Below are 23,570 nucleotides of genomic sequence, written 5' to 3' on the forward strand. Positions count from 1 at the left end.
GAGTGAGGACAAATAATTAATCAATTAATTTCATATGCATTATTGCACACTGGTCATGGTAACCATAACACCATAATCCTTCATGTGACACTGCGTCGTTGGAGGAGCTCCAAAGGAAGTTTAACAGCTTCCATACGCAGAAAGCAATTAGAGATATCCTGCACCGGCTCATCTATCCAGGCCTGTGTCTTGCCATATGCGGACAATGCGTTTGCCCCCTAAAATGCCATAATATTTTTTTATGTTTTATTATAATAATTATTTTTTTACTCAATACACTGTATACTATATATATACATTTACATTTACATTTTGTCATTTAGCTGATGCTTTTATCCAAAGCGATTTACAAGACAGCAGGAACTCTTGAATCAGCTGAGTAACAATGTTCATCAAAGTGTTGAGTGCTATAGTGTAGGTTAGCATATTATATATACCTGTATACCTATATACCTAGAGAAGCGAGCTGAAAAATTGAATCTCTCATTTCCTGATCAGCACACACACACACACACACACACACACACACACACACCTACACACACACACACACACACACACACACACACACACACACACACACACACACACACACACACACACACACACACACACACACACACACACACACACACACACACACACATAGGGCAAACGCTGATATCTGTGAAAACAGCTCTGATTATATAGTGTATTTCAATATAAGTTTAATTGATTAATGATATATTCGAAGGAATGCAGGTTTATAGCTATATCAAACAAAGGTCTGTCCCATTGTATACCAATCAATGGGATATATTGCATGTTGACCTGCATTCTTTCAAATGTATATAATGAATCATTAAAACAGATGTGTAACAAATAAGAAATACAAAAAATATGGTTAATCCAGCTGCCCTGTGATCAGATGAATCCATATTATTTATTTTTCCAACATCAAATGCGTAATTTCTTATCGTACAAATATTGTCATATTTATTTTAATTATGATTAAGTAATTAATTCCAAGGAGGCCTGTAACGTTGACATGAAGGAATCACTATGAGAACACAGTCTGTCAAGTTAATAAAACTTTCAATTAGTCAATCAATCATAAGTGTGCTCCTCAGCACTCTTAAATCTGCTCTCAGCCACGCTCAAATCTGATCTCAGGAAAATTTGGGGAATCGCGCTACCAGCCCTAATATGTCTTAAATGGGCAGAAATCTGCCTAAGAGGACATTTTTGGTCGTAAATCCGTTCGGGAATGAGACCCACTGAATCTGTTTCATCGTGGGCCGTGCAGTGCAAAGTAGAGATAATGAAACAGCTCTCTGGACTATAGATGTATACTGTAACTGTGGCTGGTTGATGGGAGTGGAAACCCGGCTCTGCAATCACCTGATACCAAGTCAATCAAACCCTGTCTGCCGCTTCCTATCTCCCTTGGCCAGCAGGGATTTCCCCCTCTGGATACTTGGGGTGTCATGGTCCCAGCCAGGGACCCTACCTGAACAATATGAACAGTGGTTTTCTGCCGCCCTCTGGTGGCCAAACGCAGCAACTCCAGATACTTAACCTCCTAGGTTTGCTGGATACTATTAATACTATGATTAATGCTGTGCTGCCTCTATTCATGTTGTGTTTCCCCGGTTTAGCTTGTGTTTAAAAGGCTTATCTTTTCATCTTTCCATGTTTCCATTAACTCTTTCAGTGCCACGCCTGGTTTTCCGTTTTACCGCTTGAATGCCACCATCGGCGCCAATGTTAACGTTAATATATGTTTTAAATTATGGCTATGTGTCTAATCTGCCCATCGCATTATCAAAGACTATTTTCCAGTCAGTGCTGTGAAGGCAGATTGTTTTTTTATCGCATCGTTTCCGTTTCAGAGCAGTTAGAAAAGCCCCCGTTTTGATATAAAAAACAGCTAATTCTGGAGCATTCTATGAAAATCGTCTTTTAGTGGAATATTCCACAACGTTGATATTCGTCTGCCTTTTTATGAATCGTTTTCAAATAAACGCTAGATGATCAATATTATACGTGCACATTACGGCCGCGCACTGATAATCGCTCCGTTGATTTCCTCACAGACTTTTACAGTGAAACCGAAAGAAGACATTTCACAAAACAGCTTATAACTTCATCAAACTTACTCCGATTATCCTACCACTGATAACATAGAGTCCTTACCTGACATCAGATGGTATCCAACTGGTATATTCCAATTCCTGATCACCATTCGAAAAAATCGATACGTGTATGGATCCAACGCGACACTGTAGATCTCCATGATCCGCGGGGATCTGAGGCTCCAGAATGAACTGTGGTAACCCCGGCTGGATCAGTGAACTGGAAAATGTGGAGTACCGGATTTTTTCCCCCATTCATTTTCATTGAGTCCATTCCAAAATCACTTATGTCATCTGGGAGACGACAGGGGGCGATTTTTTCCACAGTGATCACTGGCGCAGCTCGGCAATACTCGGGTAGGCTCGGGTGATGCAATAATTTTTCAGATCGCAAAAAAATTATAATAATAATAATTCCGAGAAATCTCGTGAGTGGCACGCAACCACCTATAAAAAAACCGAGAAATCTCATGAGTGGCACTGAAAGAGTTAAGGTTTATCATTTACATGTGTTTCCTGAAAGGTTTATCCTTTGCATATGTTTCCTGAAAGGGTTAATCCTTTACATATGTTTCCAGAAAAGGTTAATCCTTTACATATGTTTCCAGAAAAGGTTATCTCTTTATATGTATGTTTCCAGTAAGATAATTCCTTTACACATGCTTTTGTTTATAGGGTGAGATTTCTTTTTACTAATATTTTGTGTTCACCTGTCTTGGCCATGCCTGGCCTTAAGCCAGCTGGCACTCATTAGTAATCACGGGCAGTATTTATTCCTGCCCGTTTCTCACATTCTTTGTCGCGCCATTGTCATTGTTTTGTTTTGCAACCTTGTGTTCGGTCACTCACTCTGTTCACTCCTGTATTTTCCCGTGAGTCCGTTCCTTATCCCTAGTCCACATTTTCCCAGCTCTGCTGAGTTTTATTTCCGGGTTTTACAGTTCGCTTTTGTTTGTAACCGTTTCAACGTGTATCCTTGTTTTGCAACTGTTATAGTAAAAGCCCGTTCATTTTCATCCCGTCGTCTTTGCCTCTACTCTCTCTGCTCGTGTTCTGCATTTGGGGTCTCCTCACCTACTCTCACACCGAACCCTTACATGGGGTTAGAATACAAATAATTACAGTCAGTTATCTTCCTTGAGAGGTTTCCTTTCTTTCCGGTTAGAGATGTTTGGCTGAAGATGTTCGGTTGGAGATGTTTGGCTGAAGATGTTCGGTTGGAGATGTTTGACTGAATATGTTTGGCTAAAGATGTTTGGCTAAAGATGTTTGATTAAAGATGTTTGGCTAAAGATGTTTGATTAAAGATGTTTGGCTAAAGATGTTTGACTAAAGATGTTTGGCTGAAGATATTTGACTAAAGATGTTTGGGTAAAGATGTTTGACTAAAGATATTTGGCTAAAGATGTTTGGCTAAAGATATTTGGCTAAAGATGTTTGACTAAAGATATTTGGCTAAAGATGTTTGGCTAAAGATGTTTGACTAAAGATGTTCGGCTAAAGATGTTTGACTGGAGATATTTGGTTGGAGATGTTTGGTTGGAGATGTTTGGTTGGAGATGTTTGGTTGGAGATGTTTGGCTGGAGATGTTTGGCTGAAGATGTTTGATTGGAAATGTTTGTTTGGAGATGTTTGGCTGGAGATGTTTGGCTAAAGATGTTTGATTGGAAATGTTTGTTTCGAGATGTTTGGCCGGAGATGTTTGGCTGAAGATGTTTGGCTGAAGATGTTTGGCTGAAGATGTTTGGCTGAATATGTTTGGCTGAAGATGTTTGGTTGGAGATGTTTGGCTGAAGATGTTTGGCTGGAGATGTTTGGCTGAAGATGTTTGGCTGGAGATGTTTGGTTGGAGATGTTTGGCTGGAGATGTTTGGCTGGAGATGTTTGGTTGAAGACGTTTGGCTGGAGATGTTTGGTTGAAGACGTTTGGCTGGAGATGTTTGGTTGGAGATGTTTGGTTGAAGACGTTTGGCTGAAGATGTTTGGCTGGAGATGTTTGGCTGAAGTTGTTTGGTTGGATATGTTTGGTTGGAGATGTTTGGTTGGAGATGTTTGGCTGGAGATGTTTGGTTGCTATATGCAGGAGACCTGAGTTCAGACCAAGGCCATATCTCTTACCTGATGAGGTCTATGGGCTGGTACTTGTAGAAGACACTGTAACTGGCCCACTGTTCAAACAGCAGCTACAGAGATGACATAGACACAAGGTTTGTTAGTCAAATCACAGGGGGGGGGGGGGGGGGGGTAGAAAAGATCACATTGCATCATTGGCCTGGGCTTGTGCTGATGCCTCATGCCTCTTTTCTTGATCCTCCAATCACAGCTGTCTAGAGAGAGAAGGAGGAGGAGACTAGAGAGAGAAGGAGGAGGAGACTAGAGAGAGAAGGAGGAGGAGACTAGAGAGGGAGTGAGGAGGAGAGGGAAATTGTCTATGCTCATAAAAAACTGTTTGAGGCTAAACAAGTTCAAGTTTCTTTATTAGTTGTCATACAGAAGTACAGAATACTTTTATACAAAATGCTTCTTTCTATTACGCTCCAGAGACTGTGCTAGACAAAAATAGATAAGTATAAAATAAAATAAGTATAGCAAGTAAAAATATAAGTCACGTACGTGGACACAAGTGTTCAGTATGTACATATGTACAATGTTCAATGCAGAGTAGAAGTAACTGAGTTACCATACAATATACTAATATACAATATACTATATAGTGCAAAGCAGAAATGGGATGAGGTACAATTTACAGTAAGGTGTAATGAGGTATGGGTTGTAGTGCAAATTCTTTACCAATAAATATAAAGTGTGTTTAGGTGTTCTAAAGTGTGTAAAGTGAGTGTGTGCGTGTGGATGTGTGTGCTGTGAGTGTTACATAGTGTTATTGTTCGTTGAGCAACCTGATGGCCTGGGGATAGAAGCTTCTTCTGAGTCTTTCTGTGCTTGCCATGAGACTCCGGTATCGCTTGCCTGACCGCAGCCGTTCAAAGAGGCAGTTGTTTGGGTGGCTGGAGTCTTTGATAATTATCTTAGCCTTACCCATGCACCGCTTGTTGTAAATGTTCTGGAGAGTGGGAAGCCCCCCTCCAGTTGTGCGTTCGACTGAACGTGCCACTCTCTGTAGTCTGCTACGGTCTTGTGCGGTGCTATTCCAAAACCAGGAGGTGATATTGCCAGTCAGGATGCTCTCTATTGTGCATGAGTAGAAGTTCTTAAGGATCTTCTGACTAACTTGGAACTTCCTTAGGCGCCTGAGAAAGTTGAGGTGTTGCCGTGCCTTCTTCACAACACAGTCAATGTGTGTGGTCCATGTCAAGTCCTCAGATATGTGGACTCCGAGGTACTTGAAACTGGTCACTCTCTCAACCGGTGCCCCGTCGATGCTGAGGGGGCTGTAGTCCCTGACCCCGACCTCCTGAAGTCCACAATCATCTCTTTTGTTTTGCTGACGTTCAGGGAGAGGCAGTTCTCCTGACACCACTGCGACAGATTCTCTACCTCTTCCATCGTTGGCAGAGATCAGGCCCACCACTACTGTGTCATCAGCAAATTTGATGATTGTGTTGTTGTTCCGCTGTGCCACACAATCATGTGTGTACAGGGAGTAGAGGAGGGGACTCAGAACACAGCCCTGGGGTTGAGCGTGATGGATGAGGAGGTGCAGTTGCCTGCTCTTACCACCTGGGGTCTACCCGTCAGGAAGTCCAAGACCCACTGGCAGAGGTCATAGTTCAAGCCCAGGTCCCTGAGCTTGGCTATGAGTTTGGAGGGGACTATGGTATTGAATGCTGAGCTGTAGTCGATGAACAGCATTCTCACATAGTTCCCCTGCCTCTTGTCCAGGTGTGATGCTGCTGTGTGCAGCACATGGGCTATGGCGTCCTCCGTGGACCTGTTGGGGCGTTATGCAAATTGCAGAGGGTCCAGGTTGATGGGGAGGGAGGAACAGATGTAGCCCTTCACTAGCTTCTCAAAGCACTTCATGGATATGGAGGTGAGAGCTACAGGGCGGTAGTCGTTGAGGCAAGCGGGCGTAGATTTTTTGGGTACAGGGATGATGGTGGACTTCTTCAGACAGGTGGGGATGACAGCCTGTTCTAAGGACAGGTTAAATATGTCAGTGAATACCGGGGCCAGTTGGTCGGAACAGACTTTTAGGACGCGGCCGGGGATGCCGTCCGGTCCTGCTGCCTTCCTGATATTCACTTTCTTAAAGGTCCTCCTCACCTCATGTTCTGTTATTCTGAACACTGAGTCTCCATGAGCAGACCCCCCCCCCCTCCATTGACGTGGCTTGTAGGCTGGTGTTGTTATTCCCAGCCTCAAACCTCGCATAGAAGGTATTGAGATAATTTGCTAAGGAGATGTCACTGTTCAGTTTGAGGGAGGTGCCTTTGTAATCTGTCATCGTTCTGAGGCCCTGCCACATACCTCTAGAGTCAGCCTGTTCAAACTGAAGTTCAACTTTATCCCTATAACGCCGTTTTGCCTATATACTGTATATAGGCATATAGCGAAGGAGCAGGAGCTAGAAGGCCACTGTTAGGAGGGCAGGAAGGAGGAGGAGAAGATAAGGAGGAGGAGCTAGAAGGAGGGCAGGAGGAGGAGGAGAAGATAAGGAGGAGGAGCTAGAAGGAGGGCAGGGAGGAGGAGAAGATAAGGAGGAGGAGCTAGAAGGAGGGCAGGAAGGAGGAGGAGAAGATAAGGAGGAGGAGCTAGAAGGAGGGCAGGGAGGAGGAGGAGAAGATAAGGAGGAGGAGCTAGAAGGAGGGCAGGAAGGAGGAGGAGAAGATAAGGAGGAGGAGCTAGAAGGAGGGCAGGGAGGAGGAGGAGAAGATAAGGAGGAGGAGCTAGAAGGAGGGCAGGGAGGAGGAGGAGAAGATAAGGAGGAGGAGCTAGAAGGAGGGCAGGGAGGAGGAGGAGAAGATAAGGAGGAGGAGCTAGAAGGAGGGCAGGGAGGAGGAGGAGAAGATAAGGAGGAGGAGCTAGAAGGAGGGCAGGGAGGAGGAGGAGAAGATAAGGAGGAGGAGCTAGAAGGAGGGCAGGGAGGAGGAGGGAGAAGATAAGGAGGAGGAGCTAGAAGGAGGGCAGGGAGGAGGATGAGAAGATAAGGAGGAGGAGCTAGAAGGAGGGCAGGGAGGAGGAGGAGAAGATAAGGAGGAGGAGCTAGAAGGAGGGCAGGAAGGAGGAGGAGAAGATAAGGAGGAGGAGCTAGAAGGAGGGCAGGGAGGAGGAGGAGAAGATAAGGAGGAGGAGCTAGAAGGAGGGCAGGAGGAGGATGAGAAGATAAGGAGGAGGAGCTAGAAGGAGGGCAGGAAGGAGGAGGAGAAGATAAGGAGGAGGAGCTAGAAGGAGGGCAGGGAAATAGGGAGGATGAAGATAAGGAGGAGGAGCTAGAAGGAGGGCAGGAGGAGGAGGAGAAGATAAGGAGGAGGAGCTAGAAGGAGGGCAGGGAGGAGGAGAAGATAAGGAGGAGGAGCTAGAAGGAGGGCAGGAGGAGGAGGAGAAGATAAGGAGGAGGAGCTAGAAGGAGGGCAGGGAGGAGGAGAATATAAGGGAGGGAGCTAGAAGGAGGGCAGGGAGGAGGAGGAGAAGATAAGGAGGAGGAGCTAGAAGGAGGGCAGGAAGGAAGGAGGAGGAGAAGATAAGGAGGAGGAGCTAGAAGGAGGGCAGGAAGGAGGAGGAGAAGATAAGGAGGAGGAGCTAGAAGAAGGGCAGGGAGGAGGAGAAGATAAGGAGGAGGAGCTAGAAGGAGGGCAGGAAGGAGGAGGAGAAGATAAGGAAGAGGAGCTAGAAGGAGGGCAGGGAGGAGGAGGAGAAGAAAATAAGGAGGAGGAGCTGGAAGGAGGAGGAGGTAAGGAGGAGGAGCTGGAAGGGCAGTCAAGGAGGGCAGGGAGGAGGAGGAGGAGGAGGAGGAGGAGGAGGATAAGATAAGGAGGAGGAGCTAGAAGGGCACTACAAGGAGGGCAGGGAGGAGGAGGAGGAGATAAGGAGGAGGAGGATGGGGAGAATTAGTAATGCATTCCCCTGAGGTGGAGTGAGATATGAAAATGTATTTTCATGTGGGCTTAGTTCGTGGGGTTCTCATTATGTCGAGTCAAAGTCATGAAACGAGAGCTTAGACGTCTCCGGGTGGATTAGAACCAGGGTGCCATTGAAAGGGTCGACATATTCAGGCTTTCATTCACTCATTCATTCATAGATTTAGCAAAGCTCTAGCATTTTCTTCATCTAACAACTCAGCAATACAATCTGTTCAATCTTGCAAAGGATATTAGGAAGGATTGGTATAAAACGGAAATGAACCGATTAAAAAAACAATCCGTTTCGACAATGTTGACTGCAAACAAGTCATTGATAAGCGACGGCCACATTAGACACATAATGTGTGCCATAATTTAAGATGTACTTTATGCGTTCGCAAATATGAGAGCTCTATCATTGAAGTGGGTGGCGGCATTCAAGGGGGTGAATAGGAAAACACGGCTGGCTCTCAAAGTGTTAAAGGAGAAGGCCCTGCTAGATGCTGCCCGTTCCAACAGGAAATACAAGTTTAAGCAGCAGCACTTCAGGTAAGAACACAGTTAATTTACAAGCTTGTTTTAATAAAAGCAACAAAAATGCAACAATGTATCCTGAAAGTAGCATATTCTTACCGGTAATAGCTAAACACGGCCCCAGCCTGTTTACATAATTTTTTCTTCTTGCATAAAATGCATGTTTAAGCCTACTGGATATTATATTTCATTCATGTTGTTAAAATAGCATAAGATAAACATTCCATACTGACGATTTACAGCAGATTAATAACTAAATGTGCTATATATAGCCTACCGTCGGCGTGGAATATGAAATCAAGGCATTTAAATAATAAATTAAATAATAAATCATATATTTCCCCCCCTCTCCTACGTGTCCCGCATTGTCCCACAAAAGCAGTTCTGCTGTCCTGCGACTGAACAATTTTGACCTGGTCACCCTATTTGACACGCTGCCCGGGAGGAGCGGGAATCGAACGGGGAACCTTTGGATTACCAGATGACTGCTCTACCTCCCGAGCCCCCATTTTAGTAAAAACTAAATAGTTTGTCACTAACTCACTCGCTCAATCACTCACAGCTCTGCCCCTAGTGGCCACTTGTGTGTCCTTTATTGCAATTAGCACTTAGCTTAGGCCCGCTTTCTTTTCATCTTGTAAAGCTATGCTAATTAAATGACCCAGTTCGTCTTCCATTCATCCTAAACAAACCGCTGTTGCTGCTGTTGACATAGAAACGCATCACTTCCTGTGTGCCGGGACGACTTTCCTGGGAATTTCCTACCAGTGTTTACAACAGCAAATACAATGCATGTGAAATGGTTCATAAACTGGGTAAAGACGGGATCACTATTATTGTTATGTCAGGCAGTGATTTCCTTATATGAACATGCTACAACGTTATTATTATATTAATGACTCTCAAACCAGATTCAATTGTGCAATTACAGTTGGGTGTGAGAGGAGGTACGTGATAAAAACCTCTGCACTTTGCCACTTTAATTGATTAATCGCTGTGTTGTAGTGGGTGTTTATGGCTTGATAGATGCTGTGACTAATGTCATAAATACATGCATGGTAGGCAGGGACTACAGATGGAAACTAGCTCATTAGCTAATTCTGGCACATGTATTTACATTGATGTGGAAACTGAAGTTGATTAATGTGCACTGTAGCTACCTGGGTAAAAAAAATAATAAGAAAGAATGATTCAGTTTATTGGTGGTCAATCTCTACTGGTTTAATCCTGGTGACTTTCCTCATTATGTTTTTGTCAGAGCCGGGAGGGGAGAATGCTGCAACTCAATCGGAGTTCAGCATTAGGCTAAGCTGAGACTCAGGGCACAGTGGTGAAAACAACAACAAACTAACAGCAAGTACAAAGACCTTGAACATTTATCCATTCTATGTCGCCCGTTCTATCTCCCCCGGGAATTCACAGCCATAATCATCACAGCAGTACATCCCACCACAAGCAGATACCGCCAAAGCTCTTAAAAAAAGTTATGCCAAACTTCTACCAACACATAACATGCACCACTAGGGGAGGGAATACGCTAGATCACTGCTACACCCCCTTCAAGAAGGGCTACAAGGCAGTACCGGCTCCACCACTAGGTAAATCCGATCACAACGCCATCTTTCTTATGCCCGGATACAAACAAAGTTTGTTGTGTCGCAAGAGGTGAAGCAAACTAACAGCAAGTATGCTAAAGCTAACAAGCTAAAGCTAATAAGCTAACAAGCTAAAGCTAATAAGCTTAAGGTAACAAGCTAAAGCTAAATCGAATTGTGGCTCAGAAGTCACATAGAAAACCCCCCTAATAACAATATACACATTGTAGTTCTGGCAAAAAGTGATGTAAATGTTAAAAGGTGCATTTATATATCAGCTTTTTTCCAAAGCGCTTTACAGTTTTTGTTCCTCACATTTTACGCATTCACTCACACATTTACACACCGACGGCGGAGGAAACCATACAAGGTGCCAACCTGCTCATCGGGAGCAATTAGGGGTTAAGTGTCTTGCTCAAGGACACTTCGACGCACTACCCGGGAGGAGCGGGAATTGAACCGGGAACATTCTGATTACCAGACGACCGCTCTACCTCCTGAGCCACTGTAGCCCCTAAAATAGGGACGTCTACGGCAATCACCATACACAGCCAATGGAAATATTAAAGGAACACCACCAACATGCTGGGCTTACCGTCTTCTCCAGAGTCAGACAAGAAGATAGAGACCAATTTCCTCTCTGTGCGTTCAGTAGAAAGTTAGCCTAACTTACCAAAAAGTTAATGGAAGCGGATTCGGACCACTAGCCTATAGCTTAAAACTCCAGGAGAGGTGTTTTTGGCCAACAGCTAGGCCAGTGCTTCTCAAACTTTTTCTGTCAGGCCCCCCTTTGGCGGACCAAAATATTTTGGGCCCCCCCCCCCCCCCCCCCCCCTCGCCCCAACAAAATAGTCATGAAATGGGCCATGTTTAAATTTATTGAAATTTATATTGTGACCTTTCAAATTGGCCCTATATTTTGTTTTCAGAGCTGTCATGGATGAAAAGCCAGCTTCACACAGATACTGTATGTGGTGCTGAATGGTATCAACACCTTAACTGCTGCATCATGAGATACTTGGTGGGCCATGAGATGAGATACTTGGTACTCAGCACCACACTCTGAAACTAGCTCTCCAGGTGGTATCAGATGAGATTTCAAAGAGTTCTTCCAAGAGTTTGGATGGAGATGTGTCAGGAAGCTTTGTCTCAATGTTGTCTGTAAAGTTTTTTTTTATCCAGAGTAACTTGGTGATCCTTTTCTGTGTTTTATTAAATAATGATTCAGATTTTGAGAAATTGTATTTTCATGGAGAACTGTGCAGCTGCAACAGATAGCACTTTAGTGATCATTTTCTGTAATCCAATTTATTTTTATTTCTTTTAATAAATCTCAAGGCCCCCCCTGTCATGCCTCTGTGCCCCCCCTGGGGGGCGCGCCCCCCACTTTGAGAAACACTGAGCTAGGCTAACTTGCATCCGGATAGCTTTCTACTGAACGCACAGAGAGGAAATTGTTCTCTATCTTCTTGTCTGACTCTGGAGAAGACGGTAAGCACATTTCCCATAATAAATCGGCGTGTTTCTTTAAGTGTTGGAATATCGGCCCGGTTACACCGAATCCTCAGAGAGAGACCTGGCATCACAAGGCGAGCGTTCTGATTGGTTCCTCTTACCTTCCTGTCATTGGATTCGCCGTTCGTCCCTTCGATGTCTCCCTAAAAGACAGACAAACATTTTAAATACAAAACAATATAAACTCCATTCAAAACATACCACCATCTTTACAACCAGCGCACAGTGTTCACATGTTAAACACACTCTACGTGGGCTTCAGGTTATTTTAGCTACCCTGTTATCTCTACCACACCATAATCATTTATTCTATGTAATATGTAATGTATATAGGGCTGACCTCGCCTAGTAGAATAGTCGACTAATCGATCGAAAGGAGCCGTAGTCGACTGTCAAACCTCTTAGTAAAAAAAAAAGAAAGAAGTATAATATATATATATACTTTTTTTTTATCATTCTTTCCAAAAGCAAAGAGGCCTACAAGATATATATATATTTATAATTGTTTTTTTTTTTGTTTTTTTGCATTCTGGGGGGTATATCGGAACATTTTGGCCAATCAAGGTCGTCTATACAAATCCTTAGTCTGGGACAGGCCTAAATGTAATGTATATAATATGTAATGTATATAATACAATGTATTCATATGTAATGTATGTAATATGTAATATCTAATGTATATCATATATAATGTATATAATATGTAATGTATGTAATATGTTATGTATGTAATATGTAATGTACATCATAGCTAATGTATATAATATGTAATGTATGTAATATGTAATGTATATAATATGTCATGTATATCATATCTAATGTATGAAATATGTAATGTATGTAATATGTAATGTATGTAATATGTAATGTATGTCATATGCAATGTGTATCATATGTAATGTATATAATATCTGATGTATATAATATCTAATGTATGAAATATGTAATGTATGTCATATGTAATGTATATCATATGTAATGTATATAATATATAATGTATACAATATGTAATGTATGTAATATGAAATGTATGTAATATGAAATGTATGTCATATAAAATCATGAAAGTGTTTGTCATACACCTAAGCCTCGTCTCTTCTCAATATCAGAAAGTTGACTTTCATTATTTTCACAACTCATTATTACACTGAAATATTCCAAACATGCACTCAAAAAAGCTTCAAAACAATTCCTGCTTGAGAGAAGAAGAAAAAAAAGAATCACTGAATTATTCTCTCTGTAATTAAAAAAAATCGACTTTGTCCCGAGCCTGTGGGGAACAGGAGCCTGCGGGTTCGATGCCGGTATATACTTACATCATGCAGCGGGTAGGCAGAAGTGTAGACGCCATTGCCAAGGAGACTGGTGATTCCTGTAAGAAGTAATTTAGGATTAATAATAATATCCAGCCGAGGAACTCACAAAGCAACAGGAGGACTCAGCAAAGCAGCTCTAGAGGAAGATAAATAGCGTTTTCTCTTGTGGTTCTGTATATATAGTAGGTCAAGCGCTCGCGTTGCCCCCGGTTCCCCCCCACTGGGAATATATGATGCGATGCTGGATGATTTATAGTTCTGCAGCTTGAGACGTCGGAGGGGGGGGGGGGGGGGGAGAGAGACTTCTGTACCATTGACTAGAAAATGTCCATTTAATTGAGACAATCTATTGATTGAACAGCCGCTTGATAAGCCCTCGACGTTTCTGGGCTCCTGAGAAAACACGCTTTCCATTTCCCCTTTCACCACACATTATTTAGTTTCTGTACAAATAACAAGCCTAAACTTAAACCCTTAAGTCCCCCTTTCTATGCGTTCACTTGACTCCCTATCCACCTTTAAGGAACAGTTGAAAACGTTTTTATTCAGACAGGCTTTTAAATAATTCCTGGTTGTATACGTTGTTTATTTATTTATAATTGTTGTTTTGTTTTTAGGTTTTTAGTTGCACTCATATTTAGTTATTTAATTGTAATTATGCCTATATGCTTACGATGTGTCAGAATTGTTTTATGTGTAGTGCGTTCATCTCTATGTTGCTATGTTTTACTTCTGTGAAGCACTTTGTGATTTTATCTGAGAAAGGTGCTATACAAATAAAGTTTACTTAAACCCTTAAGTAGTTTCCTTAAATTGAAGACAACTGTGTATTGGTTTTACTATAATACGTTTTATGGGAGGTTTTAATAAGAGGGACCTATTGTGAAAAAGGCCTATTCCTGTGTTTTGCATTGTTTTTTACAGGACGAGGGGTTGTCCCAACACTGAGAACATGTTAGATACTATTATAATATAATAAATTCATTGTGCCTTTTCTGCAGTTCAGCTGTGACATGGACTCTCCCTCTTGAAACAAGCCATTCAGAATCTACATAGTTAGTAACTCCTTGTATGTGTGTGTATGTGTATGTGTGTGTGTGTATGTGTCTGTATGAATGTGTGTGTGTGTGTGTGTGTGTGTGTGTGTGTGTGTGTGTATGAATGTGTATGTATGTGTGTGTATGTATGTGTGTGTATGTGTATGTGTGTGTGTGTGTATGTATGTGTGTGTATGTATGTGTCTGTATGAATGTGTGTGTGTGTGTGTGTGTGTATGTGTGTGTGTATGTGTGTGTATGTTTGTGTGTATGAATGTGTATGTATGTGTGTGTGTGTATGTGTGTATGTATGTATGTGTGTGTATGAATGTGTGTGTATGTATGTGTATGTATGTGTGTGTATGAATGTGTATGTATGTTTATGTGTGTGTGTGTGTGTGTATGTATGTGTGTGTGTGTATGTATGTGTGTGTATGCATGTACAGTATGTGTGTGTATGAATGTGTGTTTATACATTATAAGTAACATATACTGGAATACAAAAAAAATAGGTTTACCACTTACATACTGTAGTTGTCTCCTTTGTTAATTAATGTTACCTAAATGTCATATAAGTGAATTGTATAGAAACAACTCACCAAAATTGACTATTGCGCAACTGATTTGACAAAATATTTCTACCACCAAGGGGGAGGGACCGCTCCCCCCCCCCCCCTCCACCCCCTCCCTTGCCACCCCACTGCTCACCCATGCTGTATCTGGCTCTGGTGCACCTCGTTCTCTTCAGCACCTCGTACACCTGAGAGGACAAGGGAGACATGAGAGAAAATAACCGTCGCCGTGCCGACGTGTAAACCATAATAGACGGCATGTGAGGCACTCAGCCTTCCACCTGCAAATCACCACCTCCTCACCGCCGCCACCACCGCAGCAGCAGCGAGGAGGGAGGGAGGGAGGGAGGGAGGGAGGGAGGGAGGGAGGGAGGGAGGGAGGGAGGGAGGGTGAGAAACACTCGGTTCAAGATTCCTGCAGACAAATTGCGTGGAAATTGCTTTATCTACTTCCACTCCCGACAATATGCCTCTGTGTCGTTCACGCTCCAAAAAACTCTCCCGTCTCAGGGTCGGTGTTTCCCCGCCAGAAGAAGAGATGGCTTTGAATCTCAAACCGTGTCGCTGGCAGAGCGGCGTTAATAGGAAAACGCTCCAGCCTCCTCCGCCTTAATGGGACTTTATTGATGTTTCGGTAAAGAGATAAAGCCTTTGTGAAGGAGCGGACCTGGAAGCCACGCGGCCGCCCTGAGTGAGGAGCCCAACCCAATAGTGGAGAGAGTCAATCAACGTGACCAAACGAATCAATCAATCGCATTACCAAATCATTGATTAAGTGGTAGCGTGGAGGCATAGTGGTGTGCATTTATAATTTAATCGTGAGCTTGCGTAAGACATTTATCCCCCGTTCACTACCACACTACAGAAGGTTAACCCTTTCACTACCACACTACAGACGGTGTGGTAGTGAAAGATTAACCTTCTGTAGTGTGGTAGTGAAAGGGTTAACATGTGTGTGTGTGTGTGTGTGTTGGTGCACAGAAACATGTTTGCAGATAGAAAGTATTTTCTTTGCAAAGTCTTTGCAGACGTATATATTAATCAGACCCTCCGGGATTTCCGCGATCGCAACAATGAACGTAAATTCTATATTAAATTTACATTTAAATTGCTTTGAATTGCCTGGTTCCTCGCAAATTATCTCCTCATTGAAATATAAGCAGCCAAGCTGCTTGCACTGAAAGTAATTTCACAGTTGTTATTCCAGTGGATTACATTATAGATAACAATTACTGGTAACAATTGTAAGTAGGGCTATAGGGCGTCAGTATAATCTGTAATGGATTGCATTGTAAAAGCAAGGTGATAACATTTATCAATATAGCCATTCTTACATAATTCAGTCATTTCTAGTGAATAACAGGAGTGAAATTAAACCACTCTTTACTTTTCTACGAACTCTTGGTGATCTTCCAGTAGACAGCTGGAGGTGTGTGGACCCTAGATATATATCACTGGATGACTCACCCGCGCTGCTGGCCAATGGAGACCGACGTTGCCACATGGCGGCCATCTTGGGTGGGTGGAGCACGCCCCCTCATAACATGCATGTCTATGGTGCATGTACTATTGAAATAACCATAGCTTGCTCAATTTTAAACCGTTTGGTTTGTTAAAAACGTCAGATGTAGTTATCATACTGCATACTTATAATGGACTTTCATATAAAAAAGAAAATTTTAAATTCTTCCAAGCAAGAATCATAACGTTAAGAACGTTTGTAATAAACCAAACCGTTTGTTTGGTTTATTACAAATCCTCAAAGCAGTAGTCCGATCAAGCAAGATGGCCGCCGGTGAACTACGCGGGAGACTCCGCCTTGAGCCATCTAGTGTTTATATATATATAATATATATATATCTCTATATATCTCTATATATCTCTATATATATATATATATATATATATATTAGGGATGTCCGATATTATCGGCCGATATCGGCAGTAAAATGTGATATCGGAAAATATCGGTATCGGTTTAAAAAAAGAAAAAAACAATAACAATATTTGTTATATATATATCCAGTGAAATTATTAGTTACCTGAAATTATTCAGTTTTTGGGGGGGGGGGAAACCCTGCATATATCGGTATCGGTTGATATCGGTATCGGAAATTAAGAGTTGGACAATATCGGAATATCGGTATCGGTAAAAAAGCCAATATCGAGCATCCCTAATATATATATATATATAATTATAATAATATAATAATAATAATAATATAATAATAATATAATTAATTATTATTATTATTAATAATTAATAATTAATTAATATAATAATATATATAATAATATATAATATAATATAATTATAATAATAATATAATAATAATATAATAATATATAATAATAATAATAATAATATAATATATATAATTATATATATATATATATATATATATATATATATATATATATATATATATATATATATATATATATATCTATGGTGTGGACCACATGTCTGAGGTATTCAAAATGTAAATGTAAATATTCAATACTTACCATTGAGCTCCTCGTCTTGCTGTCAAAGAACTTGTCCCTGTCCGACAGATCAAACCTGACAACAACAGAATGCTCAGTCAGTGTCAGCGGTGCGTTCCCATGACAGCCGCAGTGTGACCAACGGTTTCAGTGGTATTGCTGTTGCTAAGGAGCAGCTTGGACCCAAGTTAATTTCCTGTCCGCTATTGATTGACCACTATACTGTCCTTAGACCTATATCACTGTACATATTATACTACAACTCTGTATCTGATTAGCACTACATTCAGTAGCACTCATTTGTATATTTTGTACCCAGTTTAATCACCTGTAGCCTACATTGTATATTGCTGTTGCACTTTACTGTTACATTTCACTAGGGCTGTCCCCGACTAAGGATTTTGGATAGTCGACTTTTTATTGGCCGAAATTAGCCGATAGTCGACTATTAGTCGACTATGAAAAAAAGAAATTATAATAATTTAATTTCTTTTTTATTTATTATACATTGTCCTCTGCAAAAGCATGCAATTGGTCCACTCATGGATACATCTTGATATTTGTCTAGTCTAGTGTGTTCATTAGATGGGTGAAATCCTCTTTCAGTGCCTCTGTGCCTGTTTTCTTAGGCAGTTAGCCTCTGGTATGCATGCCATTAACGTTAGCCACGCTTCTAGGCCTCTTTTCTTTTGGAAAGAAGGATAAAAAAAAAAATTACAAAAATTAAATTACAAAAAAAATCTATAATATATATATATATATTCTTTTTGCATTCGACTAAGAGGTTGGCAGTCGACTACGGCTCCTTTCGATCGATTAGTCGACTATTCGACTAATAGGGGTCAGCCCTACATTTCACTCTGGTTGGATGCCAAACTTATTTTCGTTGTACTGTATGATGACAATAAACTTGAATCTAATCTAATCTCATCTCATCTAATATTAATTATCTGACACCTACTCCACAGTAGTAGATTAGATTTAATCTCATCTCATCTCATCTCATCTCATCTCATCTCATATAATCTCCTCTCATATAATCTCATCTCATCTCATCTAGGGATGGGAATCGCGAACCGGTTCCCATTGGGAGCCGGGTCCTAATTGTCCGATTCCTGGAATCGCATGCCCTCCGTGACTTTCGATTCCTGTATCGATACCATGTGTTTCCGACGTATGACGTAACGCCAGTTTGTTTGGGACCGGAGCCACCATGTCTGGCAGAAAGAGACGTTCGAAAGTGTGGCTGCACTTTACCAAAGTTGATAAACAGCGCAAGTTGCAGCATTTGCAAAATGTCTATTTCATCAAAGGTGGGAAATATGAGCAACATGCTAAAGCATTTATCAACGCGGCATGCCCTTAACGTGCTGGAAGAATGTCGTGTTTTTGATGTGCTACGGACGAAGGTAGAATCCATTATTACAAATTAATAACGTTAGCGCCATGCATGCAAACAAAACCTAAATGAAAAACGAATGTATAAATATTCTCCCATTTCAGATAATGACAATCAGAGTGCATCTAGTGCTGCCAGTGGTTCTCGCGAATGTCAACTCATGTGTCAGTTATGTTTTTTTAATTTTTTTTTTACTTTTAACGTTTATTTATACAGGTAGGTTATTGATAACGAATTCTCTTTTGCAACAACGACCTGTTGAATGTAACTACAGTTCAATAGATTCAATTAGTTTAGGAGAATCTAAAATAAATTATTTTATTTAAGTGTGTAGTTAAAAAAAAGTACAGTTTTTGTATTTTTCTGACATGGGGGGCATTGGGGGCTCAACAATAAAATGACAATCAGAAATGTCAAGTCGCATGTTGTTATTCTACCAGCTTAGTTCTGTTGCATTCCCACAATGTTCTGTAGGGAGATGACAAAGGCTCTCAACCCCAAATATAACCCCCCATCCAGAGAGAGTTTAACCAACCGCCTGATCCCTGCATGGTATAACGTTGAGAAGGGCAATTTGATTTCGGAGCTAAAAGATGTAACGAAGACAGCCATCACATCACGGCTGATGGATGGACACGTTTTAGTCAGGACCACTACCTCACAGTAACAGTGCATTACATCAAGGAAGGCAAGATAAAGGAGAAGGTCCTCAAAACTAAAGCGGTGTACCAAGCACAGACAGGGACAGTTGTGGCTGAGGAGATTGACTGGATCCTGGAGGAGTTTGGAGTTAGAGAGAAGGTTGTGGCAGCCACCGTCGATAACGCAGCCAACACGGATGTAGCAGTGAGAAGGCTACACATCATAAAGTTGGGATGTTTCGCCCACACACTGAACCTAGGAGCACAGAAGCTCTATAATTGCAATGCAGTTTCCAAATGGGCGGCAAGGATCCGTGCCGTGGTCGTATGGATGAAGAGATCCCACGTGGCCAAAATAGTCCTCAAGGAGAAGCAGCAACTCCTCAGTAAGAATACATTTCAGTACTTTCTTTAGATTATAGCCAACATGCATTGATACGTTAACACATGATGATAAATGAACAGATGGTACATGAATACGAATAACAAATTAATGGTAATATGATATTGTTTATTGTTATAATAAGTTAACACATGATGATAAATGAACAGATGGTGGTCAATACAAATAAATGAATGGTAAATGGTCATATAATATTGTTTATTGTTAGATAACTGATGATGTGCTAATATAGATGTGTGTTGGCCTTTCAGACCTGCCCCAGCACATGCTCATCGTGGATGTGAAGACACGGTGGAATTCTCTCTTTTTAATGATCGAGAGATTCTTCAAGCAGTTCCCCGCCATCCAAGCTGCAGCTATGGACCCACGGCTAAGAAAGTCGATGGAGAAGGACAGGTAAGGGGGCGGGAGATTATGTGAATAATTCAATATGGCTTATAAAACTTGGTGGATTAGTAAAGTCATCAGAAGGATTGTTTTATAGTTTGTTTACGCAATATAATTATTTATATTGCAGACTGAACAAAATGGACAATGAGGACTTCAGGAAGGCAGAAGAGGTTGTGCAGCTGATGCGTGTGCTGTACACGTCCACACTCTGTGTCTCCAGTGACAAAAGTCCAACCTGTGGCCAGATTCTTCCCTTCCTCCAGAAGTTGCAGGAACATTTTACAGTGCAGGTGGAGGACTCCACATTCGTGAGGAGCATCAAGGAGTTGATTTGGAACGATCTCTCCAAACGCTACAAGGTACAGTGACTGACATTTATTCATTCATCACGAATATGACGAATAATCACAGACACTAAAGGATATTCACATTCAGTCACATTTCCCCCCCTAATTTTGTGTTATACATGTCCTCCATTTTAAACTTAAGGATGACAGTGTCCAGACCTTCCTGGAGGAGTCCACAGTGATGGACCCCAGGTTTAAATCCAAAATGGATAGGGATGCCATCTGGGACAGGGTGAGGGAAAGATCGATTGGTTTCCGAAATGAGATATTCACCATTTGAAAAATATGACTTGTCCAATATATTTTTTTGCTGGCAAGAAATTAATAATAGTCTACGATCATTTATCCTAAATGGAAAATACAGTGATTTAGTAGGAAGGCTGTCATGTGCGGAGGGCGATCTCCGGATGGCTGTTAGTCAGCTGTGTAGGAGCCATTCTTGAGTTATTTAATCTTTGAGTTTGTACCATGCAATTATATGAATTATGAAAATGCTTTATGGATTACGAAATATGAAAACGAAAACTGATAATTTGATTGACAAGTCATGATATTATTTACACTGATTATCTTATTGTAACTATTCTTATGATTTGAAACTATGTGCACTTTCCCTTTAAAGAGACCTACCTGAGCTATGTGTAGTTTACCTTGATAAGGGGTGGTGGCTTGCGTGGGAGACGTGGACCGGGAAAGCAAACAGTTTTTGTACCGCACGAACAGACGCACTGCACGCAACGCACGCATGTATTAGACATACGAGTTTTGTTTGTTTTGCAGCTTGGAAATAAATGATTGATTCATTGTGACAGCCAAACGGATGGATCAGAATCTTTATTATGTGCGCGTAGACTAAAGCTAACCCCCGGAGTGGAAGTGGCAAATACGAAAGACAAAATTGTTTGTAAATAGCCACTATAAGCTGTCTCTACTTCACCAGAGCTGTCAATAGAGCCCAGTGGCTCCCAAGCCCACTATTACCAACTCTCATACATCACAGCCACCTAGTAAAGTGGTTCTCAATCCTCTCCTCGAGACACCCCAGCCGTTCCATGTATTTGTTAAATTCCACCACCAGCACACCTGATTCAACTAATAAAGGGCTTGTTAAGTTGAATCAGGTGTGCTGGTTGTGAAATTTAACACTTTGATTGCCTAAGGCTAAATTCATGATATACCATAGGTTGCCAGCTCTATTTGTCTATGTAGAAGTTCCCCTTCTTTGCAGGGCTATAACTTTTTTAAATTCTATTGCTAAATTGCCATTATTAGGGCCCATTCAATGTCCTATATGTATTGTTCAGGGTGTATGAACGTTAAACTTTTTCATTCACATATTCATACTAAAATATGATCTAAAGTATAAGTATGTTTTCATCTCTTTCTGCAGCTTTCTCCAGAACGTGATTTATAGCCCCAAATGCATTATATTGATGATCAAATACAGTTTGATAGCAATCGGCGCGATATAAAAAAATCCAACTGGACGGACTTCTGGAAGTTACTACACGTAATCTGATGTTGACCGGATGGCCGAGGGGGCGTTTATAATTCCGTGGGCAGCGTTATACCATTCATCTAATGTGGGTCAAATGTTCATCAAATGTTCATGTTCAGTTAGTATCGTACACATTGAAAAATAACGCTGAATCTTACTGTATCTTCCTCGCGCCGTTGGGCGATGAGCGTGGAACAGACATTTTCCTATTATGGGATATAGAAATATCCGGTCCATTTCCAGGTTGTATAATAATATATACGTCCAAATCATGTTGTTTTTTCGAGTTATTTGCAGCGATCGATGTTCACTGTGTGAAGACTGAGTCTCTCTAACATTAGCGAGTGCCCGGACCCCATATGGAGTGAGTCCTGCCGGGGTTAAAGGTAACATCCGTTTTTTCGATCTGCCGATCGGCCACCAGATGGCGGTCTTGAACCGCTAGAGGATTGTGAGGAGATCACACTTGTGTCTCAGGGCCCCGGAAAGGAAATATGATTCCGATCACAGATTTTTGAAATATTGATATCAAAGACGAGTTACGGCGTCTTCGGCAACTTGAGCATGGCGGGGAAGGACGCCTAAAAGCGGCTTCCGGCAGTTAAAGTGTTAACAAATACATGGAACGGCTGGGGTGCTTCGAGGAGAGGATTGGGAAGCACTGACCTATACAACTACAGTATACACAAGCTACACATACACACACACACACACACACACACACACACACACACACACACACACACACACACACACACACACACACACACACACACACACACACACACACACACACACACACACACACACACACACACACACACACACACACACTTACTAGTGTCTTACTAGTATTTATGTTATAATGTTAATCACCATTCACTATTTGAATATCATATATTAGGATTATATATTATTAATATATAATATTAATTGCTGTTACAATAGGATCTTTTAGTTCAGTAAAAGAAAAGGAATGTTACAATAGGTTTGTATTAAACTAAGGTTTGTTTTCCGCACGGACGGAGTTGAGTGTGACACAGCTATGTGGAGAGCTGGATGAAGAATGTCAACGTGAGATTATAATAAAAGTGTAAGCAACTTGGAGAATGCTTCAATCGTCAATTCTGTAGTTCAGGGTACAGTATAAACCAAGGCAGAATTTAACAATTGCTCACTTTCGTTTAGTAAAAGCAGTAGAGGAATGTGACCGCCAGGAAATTGAGATTTCCGAATGCAAGAATGTGACATCTTAATATTCATGGCATATAGGGAGGTGTAGTGGTTACGTCATTGTTGTTTCCCGCGCGGTCCACCTCACTTGAAATTGCCATGTATTTCCAATGGACACATTTCTAAATCGTCTGGTTTAAAACAAATAAATCATGAACATTGGCATGGTGTACCTTTCTGTGTGTATTCATCCACAATCTATAGCTCAACGTGAAACAATTCGCAATGAATCATAAAAGTAGCAAAATAACAATGTTTACATTTTCGTTCACTGAGGAACTAGACTTCACTCTGGTGCTGCTGACAGACGTCACCACAGCGTAGACTCCTGGCTGTATTAGGCGACAGCACTGAACGACAGGCGTTCTACTGGTAAGCGTAGTTCTTTTTTAACGACAAATTAAAAACCTTTTATACAACGGCATGCAAATTTCTCGATTCTGATTGGCTGAAACAGTCAAGTTACAC

At 41.4% G+C, this 23,570-nt stretch overlaps 1 protein-coding gene across 1 annotated transcript in view; it reads right to left on the bottom strand.

Annotated features, from left to right (window-relative positions):
* ano1a (anoctamin 1, calcium activated chloride channel a) overlaps positions 1 to 23,570 on the bottom strand; it is a 112,321-nt gene that overhangs the window by 22,079 nt on the left and 66,672 nt on the right. Inside the window, exons 5-9 of the mRNA XM_084330537.1 lie at positions 17,213 to 17,267; positions 14,841 to 14,892; positions 13,096 to 13,151; positions 11,881 to 11,922; positions 4,234 to 4,298 (exon numbers count right to left, since the gene is read on the bottom strand). Of these exons, the coding sequence (XP_084186663.1) occupies positions 4,234 to 4,298; positions 11,881 to 11,922; positions 13,096 to 13,151; positions 14,841 to 14,892; positions 17,213 to 17,267 (270 nt within the window). The remainder of the gene's footprint in view (positions 1 to 4,233; positions 4,299 to 11,880; positions 11,923 to 13,095; positions 13,152 to 14,840; positions 14,893 to 17,212; positions 17,268 to 23,570) is intronic.

This window comes from Notolepis coatsorum (genome assembly GCF_963971535.1).
Source record: "Notolepis coatsorum genome assembly, chromosome: 15".
Lineage (NCBI taxonomy): Eukaryota > Metazoa > Chordata > Actinopteri > Aulopiformes > Paralepididae > Notolepis > Notolepis coatsorum.